General features: G+C 51.8%; 1 protein-coding gene across 1 annotated transcript in view; it reads right to left on the bottom strand.

The window, feature by feature from the left end:
- CAPN2 (calpain 2) overlaps positions 1 to 7,860 on the bottom strand; it is a 67,705-nt gene extending 59,845 nt beyond the window's left edge. Inside the window, exons 1-2 of the mRNA XM_023513886.1 lie at positions 7,402 to 7,860; positions 1,255 to 1,324 (exon numbers count right to left, since the gene is read on the bottom strand). Of these exons, the coding sequence (XP_023369654.1) occupies positions 1,255 to 1,324; positions 7,402 to 7,638 (307 nt within the window). The 5' untranslated portion in view covers positions 7,639 to 7,860. The remainder of the gene's footprint in view (positions 1 to 1,254; positions 1,325 to 7,401) is intronic.
- Positions 7,861 to 8,726: the final 866 nt, after the last annotated feature.

Raw genomic sequence — 8,726 nt, 5'->3', positions numbered from 1 at the left:
CTTAGGTGTATGTGGCTGGCGCCTTAGCCACTTGAGCCACAGGAGCTGAGCCTATTTATTTATTTTTGAGACAGAGTCTTACTCTACTGCCCTGGGTAGAGTGCCTCAAACTCCTGGGCTCAAGCGATCCTCCCACCTCAGCCTCCTGAATAGCTGGGACTATAGCCACCACCACAATGCCTGGCTAGTTTTTCTATTTGTAGTAGAGGCAGGGTCTCATTCTTGCTCAGGCTGGCCTAGAACTCCTGAGCTCAGGTTATCCTCCCATCTTGGTCTCCTAGAGTGCTAGGATTACAGGTGCAAGCCACCATGCCCAGAGTATAACAATCTTAAATAGCAGTCCCAGGTCCCACTGTTGATACTTCATAGAAGCCTTGAGAACTTTCCTACTAAATCTGCATGTTCAAATCCTCAGCAAGCACTATATCCAGAAACAAGTCAGAACTTAGCTTTAGGAAGTAAGGTTTCAGCCCTTGCAATCCAGCCACTCCACTTGATTTTATTCAATGAACACTACAGCACCTTTATAACAGCACGCACTGTGTCCTGCTTCTGTGATATCAGGGTGAGCCTTACTTGCAAGCACTGAGGATGCTCCAGTGCCCTAACTTCCTCTCAGCAGCCAGCCGAGAGGGTTTCCTCTTCCTTTACAGTCTCCTCCTTGCCCTCCCTGACCCTCAGCCAGAGCCTGTTTTATGAACCACTGGTAACGCTGGCCCCAGGAGGTATAGAATCAAGCCTTGAAATCCAGAAGCCCCTGCTCCTCCCAGAGGCAACATCTTTGTAACCTCAGCAACTAGCCCAGGGCAAGGGACAGAGGAGGCCTCAGTCATGTGCTTCAGAATGGTGATGAGGGTAGGATCATTGCCCAGTAGAGATAAGAAATTCAGGGATCTTTGGAAATAGTAATCTCCAAACTGCCTGGGGAGGTAAAGAAGCCATACAGTAGTAGCGTTTTTCGGCCTTTTTATCTCTCAGCACACTTGAACCTATAGTTAAACTTCCGTGGTACACGTAAATTATGTTGATCAAAAAAAAGAGTAAAAAATGATACTTACTGCACTTTGAACTTTTTTCAAAAGTAATTTAATTAATGATCTTTAAACGTTTTTGTGGCACCTAAGATCCTCTAGCAGCACAAAAGTGTGCCGTAGTTCCCTGGTTGAAACTCACGGCCACAGATCATTCCTCAGCCCCTCCAGCCACAGCCTTGCAGACACATCCCCACAGCTCCCTCTGGATCCCATCACTTACCCAGGGCTCCCTGACAGATGTCTGTGCGGGTAGCTCCTCCAACAATAAATTCGGGATCAGCGCAGATCTCCTGGGAATGAGACCCAGAAAGTGCTGTCAGCCCACCAGGCAGGAGCTACAGTAGTTAGGATGCCTCAGATTCCAGGGGAAGCTTCTAAATAGTTCTCCTCCCCTCTCCCTCCAAAGTTTGGGAGTCCCAATGGGAGCTCTTTGCCTTGAGGTCCTCCTGACCCCTACTCTGTGGGCCCTCGTGGGTAGGTGGGGGATCCCCTGACTGAGAGGGGCAGTCAGTGGAGCCCACACCCTCTAAACCGCCCAGAGCCTCCTTCACTGGGCTGCCTCCCCTAGGCCACAGCAACATCAAGTCCAGCCTTTCCTGCCAGGCATTGAGACTGTCCATGCTCTGGAGCTGCCCTATGGGCCACACCCTCTCCTCTCTTCCTTCATTCAACTTGATCTGCTTGCCTGGAACTCCTCCCTTTCCCACTGTTTCCTCCTTTTCCACATTGTATCGTATTTCAGGTTCATTGCCACCTCTTCCATGAAGCTCTCCTTCATAGTCCAACCTTACTCACCCTTTGTCTGTCTCGCAGTCTCTGTAATTCAGCACTTAATTGTGCACTGTTGCTGGTGCTCATGGGTATTCCTGTCTTCCTAACACATATCCTTTTGGGGGTCAGGGGATTAGATCTAGCCTTCCGAATTCCACACACGGGCCATGATGCTTAGAGCACCCACATGTTCTGTACCTGCAGTATATCAGATACTGTGATTAAACTGTATCTCACAGTCCTCTCAGGAACACAACATGGGTATTACCCCCATTGTACAGGTGTGGAAACAGCTCCAGGAGGGAAAGCGGCATGTCACACAGCTCACATGAGATAAACAGCGCTGGCATTTGGACATACCAGTCTGACAGCACCAACTCTTTCCATTCCTGCCCCACCTCTGATTGATTAGTAACAAGCTTCCATAAAAGGGTGTTAAAAGCGCAGGGGCGACTGTTACAGCCAACCGCGGACAATCCTGCCCTTTCAGCAGCCCTCTCTGAATGTGTGTCTTGATTGTGAAGCACCCCACCCAAAGCCACAGAGGAAGTCGGGCACACATCTGAGGCTCTCTTGGCTCAAGCAGCCCTGATCTGGAGAGCGGCACTGAGTCTCACATCCACTGGAGGCCTGCACGTGTGCACCTCTACCCCCGGCCCAGGACGCGCCCCTCTGCCAAGCAGACGCTTTCCTGGGTGAGACTTAGAGCCCTGTCCATCTCGGCTCAGAACGTGGAGATTCACCTAGAAGCACAGTCTGCGGCAGACCCTGTCCCCTTCATATCTCTGCAGTTTGTCTTTCTGTTCATATCTGGCGGTTTTAGGGGTGACGGAGACAATGAGAATGTTCTTCTGCTGAGACAAACAAAGTCAGCTCAATCCCAATGCCTGCCAGCCATGCACTTATCCAACTGATGGAGCTTCTCGGGCTTGGTGCCGGAGCCTCTTTATTATAATCATATTGATAATTCTGAGTGTGCCAGGCCCTTACTCCAGGAGGATTTTTCCATTATGTTGCACAAAACTTTCTCATGCCTCTGGCAGCCTTTTCAGAGAAGTCAAAGTTCAAAGTGGTGCTTAGAGATGTTTCAGTAAACTGAATCTTAGGCACAGCATGTAGGGTGTCAAGTTAAATATGGGAAGTAAGAGTCAGAGAAAAAGGGTTGAGGGCTTGGGCTTTGGATTCCAATAACTTGGGCTTGAATCCTGGCTGTGCCACCTATTAATACAGGTTCAAGGACCTCGGCATGTTACTTAACCTCCTGAAGCTTCAGTTTTCTCCTCTGTAAAATGAGGTTGTGATATACCTACCATAGAGGATTGTTCTGAGAGTTAAAGGAGCTAACTATGTAAACATGCCTTGGGGTAAGCACTCCGTAAAGATGATCTATTATTATTACTATTAAAGAAGTTAATAGGCTTGGCTCGGCGCCTGCGGCTCAAGCAGCTAAGGCACCAGCCACATACACCTGAGTTGGTGGGTTTGAATCTAGCCCGGGCCGCCAAACAACAATGATGGTTGCAACAAAAAACAGCTGGGCATTGTGACCAGTGCCTGTAGTCCCAGCTACTTGAGAGGCAGAGGCAGGAGACTCGCTTGAGCCTGGAAGTTGGAGGTTGCTGTGAGCCGTGATGCCTCAGCACTCTACCCAGGGGGACAGCTTGAGGCTCTGTCTCAAAAAAAAAAAAAAAAGTTAATAGGCTTAGCACTCTGGGAAGCCAAGGTGGGAGTATCTCCTGAGCTCTGGAGTTTGAGACCAGCCTGATCAAAAGGAAGACCTTGTCTCTACCAAAAATAGAAAACTAGCCCGGTGTGGTGGAATGTGCTTATAGTCCTACTTGGAGGCTCCTCAGGAGGCTGAGGCAGGAGGATTGCTTAAGCCCTGGGCATTTGAGGCTGCAGTTGTTGCAGGAAGACGAGGCCTAATGGAGAGCAAGAGCACCCAAACACCATGTTTATAAGAGGAAAGGCTTTATTTCAGCTGGCGGAGCAAATGGCATGGAAGAATTCAAAATGGCTGTGCTCCCCGGCTGGCTTGGTCTTTCCCTTTTTATCTCCCGTCAAAAAGTTTCAACCCACAGGTACCTTTCTCATTGGACAGTTTGACTCAAGCGAGAGAAACTGTTCCAGACCCCACAGAACTACAGAATTTCATAGGAGCAGAAATTTCCAGGTCCCAGGAAGTTAAGTTTACAAATTCCTAACAGCTGAGTCACCATGGAGAGGACCCTGCAGGTGTATCCCTGGGATCTCCTTGAGAAGAGAGGAGGTCCCCTAGACCTCACCCTTCCCAGGTATCCTCTCTCACAGTGAGCTTTGAGGACATTACTGCTCTTTACCTGGGGGTGACAGAATAAATCTCTGTCTCAAAAAAGTTGATGATGATGAAAAAAAGAAGTTGATGATAATCACTGGAGACAGCAGTTGGAGACAGGATATATGGGTTTGAGGCTGAGTTCAGCCATCTAAATAGAAACGAGTGATAAACCCCTCAGGGGTAAGGTCCTCTCAGTGGAAAAATGGGACTAACAGTACCTGCCCTTGCTCCTACCTGACTGGTTGCTGGGGGAACCGGATTTGCGGCTGTGCATCATGAGGCTTTCTCCTACTGTGCCTGTGCGTAGCTCTTAGACTCCACCATGACTTTGACCACTTCCTGCCCTATCCCCCTTCCTGCCTCTGGAGCCACTCAGTGGCCAGTGTTGTGAAATCCCCTTTTGGAGGAAAAGCGGACAGCCCCTCCTGGCCGCAGCAAGACGACCCATTCTGCCCCACTGCCCCCATCCCCTACTCTGACTTCCTCAGGGTCCCTGCTTCACTAACCCCACCCCCACCTTTACCTTAAATCCCTTCTGCTCTGGTGACTCAGCATACAACACATTCAAGTTGCTCTTGTCTGAAGAAACAGCCTCTGCACCCCAGGTTTCCCCTGACCCACCAGTTTCTCTCTCTCTCTTTACAGATGCCCTTCTTAGTGAGTTGATCACATTTTTCAGTTCCGCTCTCTCTTCTCTTTCCACTCTCCTGCCTGTCTGCTCTACTCTTCTCTCTACCCCTCTTCCCCCTCACTCTTCTCTACTCTCCCTCTCTCTCTTCCCTTCCCACTCTCCCCTCTTTTCTCTTTTCCTTAATGCTGCTCCACAGCCTCCCTCCTCCACCAATAAAACCTTTCATACAAAAAAAAAAAAAAAACAACAACATTCTTCAGTTCCAGACTTCCCTTGGAGTCTGCAGCAACGTGACCTCTATTCTCACTTTTCCATTGAAATTGCTCTACTAAAGTCACCAACTACTTGCTAATGTCCAAATCCAGGGGAAACATTTTTTCTTTCATTTGCCCACCCCCAGCAGTGTTTGAAATGGTAGGCCAGAGGCAGAGCTACCGGCCATAGGGGATGGGCTCCATGCTCAGGCTAGACACAGTCCTGGCTCCAACCTGTCCATCTGTTTGCCTCTGAGTAAGTATTTAACTTTCACAAACCTCCATTTCTTCAGCTAATGAATGGAAATAATAAAAGCCACAGTCCCTCTTGGTCGTGCAGTGCACAGCCTGTGTGCCCTAAGAATGGCCCTGAAATGGCTCCAGATCTCTGTTTCCTCATCTGAAAGTCCTATAGGCGCTTCCAACTGTTGGAGTGGCTGTTTGTCTCACCTTACTAATCTCCAAAGTCTTCAGAAGCAGAAACTATATGCACTGTGGGTGGCATACAATAGGCATACAATAGTCCTGAAACTACAGCCCGTGGACCACAGGCAGCCCATCTAGGACATTTATCTGGCCCACCGGCTGTTTTTGCCGCTGCTGCCTGTCCTGCTTAGCAGCTGACTTGTCCCAGGGCCTGCAGTCCGGCCCTCCAAGGGTCTGAGGGACAGTGAACTGGCCCCCTGTTTAAAAAGTTTGAGGACCCCTGCAATAGGTGTTCAATAAATACGTACGGAGTGAAAGAATAAATGAAAGAACACGTGAATTCACTGTGTAAACTGCAAAGTGCCGTACAAATGTTCAGGGTACACATTCTCTTGCTTGTGTATCATTTTCACAACCACAATTTCATTAGAGGCTCCTTACAATCCTGCATTCATTCATTCTGCAGATAGTCACTATTTTTTGTGTTCCCTGATCTATCTCCTAAGCACTGAGGGCAGTGCCTGGCATATAGTAGGCACTCAATAAATACTGTTGAATGAATACCATGAAAGGGCACTGAGCAAGCGAGGCCCTGGGGAGGTTTTGGTAAATAACAAACATGTGGTGCCCGCAGTTTAGCAGGAAGCGTCCTTATATTTATAAACTGTGAAGCTACTGAAGGAAGGCAGCAGGGTGTGGTGTCAGAGAGTAACGAGGGGGGAGGTCACTGCAAAGAATGGTCAGGGAAGGCCTCTTTGGGGAGGGGACATATGACTAAGTCCCAAGGAACGAGAGTGAACCAGACTCAACAAACCCAGGGAAGATCACCCTGGCAGGTGAGAAGGCCTAAGGCAGGAAAAAACTGGCCCTTGGAGACACTGGGCCTGGTGAGCCAGAAAAAATATCTAGGCATCACCTCTTCTTTTAAATGAAGAAATGGAGCCACAGACAGGTGAGACAGCTCACTCAAGGTCACCCAATAGGTTAGCAAGGATGAGAACCCAAGTGCTCTGAGTCCTGGTCTAGGCAGTTTCCTGCCACTCTTGCTACCTAGGGCCTGGATTTAGGATAACTAATAGAAGGTGGCCTGGAGGCTTGGGTGTGTGGAGGGCTTGTCCTCATAATGGGAATCTAGAATTTGAATTTCCCAGGAAGTCTTCCCAGGGGTGATGGGGGAAGCCTGGTGAAGTGGCTGGTAGTCGGGGGAGCCAGCAGGGATTTCATGGGCAGCAGAATCCACAAGTAGATTAGGGAGCAGAAGTTGTCCCATGGTCTGGGAGGGCCAGACGATAGAGACCCTGAGGGGCAGGATAAGGGTCCTTGGAGGGGTCCCTGAGGTTCCTCCGGAGCATCTTGGGCTAGTGGAATAGTGATGAGGCACTGGCTCCTTGAGAACCGTGGCCTTTGCTAATTACCAGTGTAAATGTTATGGGGAGGTTTCTCTAGCTCCCCTTTGGAAAAATAAACAAGAAACTCTGATTGGATAAATCTAACCACTAGGACTGTATGAGACAATCCTCAGTCCCCCTACTGTCTCAGGCAGAACGCAAATTAGAGGCAAACTTTCCTCGTCAGATACTGCCTCCTACCCTCCTTTCCCCTCAGACTCTCTTCCCTTCCATCACCTCCCCAATGGAGTCCCGAGAAGGTTTCACCACTGCTGCTTTGTGTCACCCCAAGTTTTTGTGAAGTCGAAAGGCAGCTCCTCCGGCGGGCCTGCTAATGGCATTGGAGAGGAGAGACGCGCCCCAACCCATCCAGGGAAGCGTGGAGGGTGGGAGAAGGAACAGGCCCGCTGGGTGGACTGCAGGGCTGCACGGAGTCCCGGGTCCCAGGAGGCTTCCCCCGCAGAGTGGGGGCTCCGCACCACCCCCGGGACTCGGCTCGCTCCCCCACGCGGGGCCGGGACGCGGCCCGCACCACGCCCTGCCCGCCCCCCCACACCCTGCCCGGCCGCGCGCTGCCTACCGTGGGTCGCTTCCATTCGATTCCCCGAGTTTTGCTGGAGTAGGGTCCCAACTCCTTGAAGCCCAGGGACGATGGGCCGGCTGGGAAGGCAGGGTCCTGAAAGAGCGTCCCGGCCTCCAGGCACTCGTTCCGCAGAGCCTCGTAGTCCTGGTTGAGGTACTTGACTGCTCTCTCGTGCGACCCCAGCCCCTCGGCCGCCTCCCGGTCCTTGGCCAGCTTGGCCGCGATGCCCGCCATGGTGCTGCGCGGGGAGCGGGGTCGGGGCGGCTGGGCGCTGCGCTCGGCTGGGGCGCGGCGAGGGCCCGGCGCGCTGCAGCGGACTGCGGAGGCCTCCGGGGCGGGCGATGATTCACCCGGAGGGAAGCGACTCGGCCCGCGGGGTGTGGCCTCGGCCTGCTGGGCGCCCGGCCCGGGACGAGGCCAGCTCGCGGCCTGCAGAGCCCCGGCTCGACCGCTGCAGCCCGCGGGGGCGGTGCTGCCATCTGCGGACGGCTCCGGGGATGGCGCCGGACACTCGCGCTTGGGGTGCAAAAGCCGGGGCTTAAACCCAAACCCGATTGCCAGCTTCCCACCTCCCAGGCTGGGATGGTGGGGACTCTCCAGAAGACACCCCTTGAGTCAGTAGAGGATCAGGGCGTGAAGGCAAGGAGACAGAACCAGCTACCATCTTTCTGCCAAATGCCCTCTTTAGAGCTCTGCGTACAGCATCTCATTTAATCCCCCCAGCAGCTCAGTGAGGAAGGTGCCCTACTCCTTTGAGCCACAGGCACCGCCTAATTTTGCCTTTTTTTTTTTTTGAGACAGAGCCTCAAGCTGTGTCCCTGGGCAGAGTGCCGTGACATCATAGCTCACAGCAACCTCCAACTCCTGGGCTCAAGCGAGTCTCCTGCCTCAGCCTCCCAAGTAGCTGGGACCACAGGTGCCCGCCACAGCACCTGTCTATTTTTTGGTTGCAGCCGTCATTGTTGTTTGGCTGCCCGGGCTAGATTCAAACCCGCCACCTTAGGTGTATGTGGCTGGTGTCTTAGCCACTTGAGCCATAGGCGCCGAGCCCTAATTTTGCCTTTAAAAAAAAAGAATAATACCTTTATCAATATTATTCCCCACACCCATCTATTCTTGCCCTTAACCAGATCCACACTTGCCCTTTTCTTATCCCCTGCTTTGCTTGACCTCAAACTTTAGTCAGGTTTCTCTCCTTCCCGCAGGTCCCAGAACTCTGCTTGCCCCCCAAGCTCAAGCAAGCACAAACAAGTGGGGGGCCCCTCTTGTCCCCATGGGCTTCTCTGGGAATTTGTGGAACCAGAGAGGCCCTTTCCTGTCAG

This window comes from Otolemur garnettii, unplaced genomic scaffold (genome assembly GCF_000181295.1).
Source record: "Otolemur garnettii isolate 467f Iridium unplaced genomic scaffold, OtoGar3 scaffold00045, whole genome shotgun sequence".
NCBI classification, from domain to species: Eukaryota; Metazoa; Chordata; class Mammalia; order Primates; family Galagidae; genus Otolemur; species Otolemur garnettii.
Note: the sequence above shows the minus strand (reverse complement) of the source record. Positions and strands in the feature narration are given on the sequence as shown.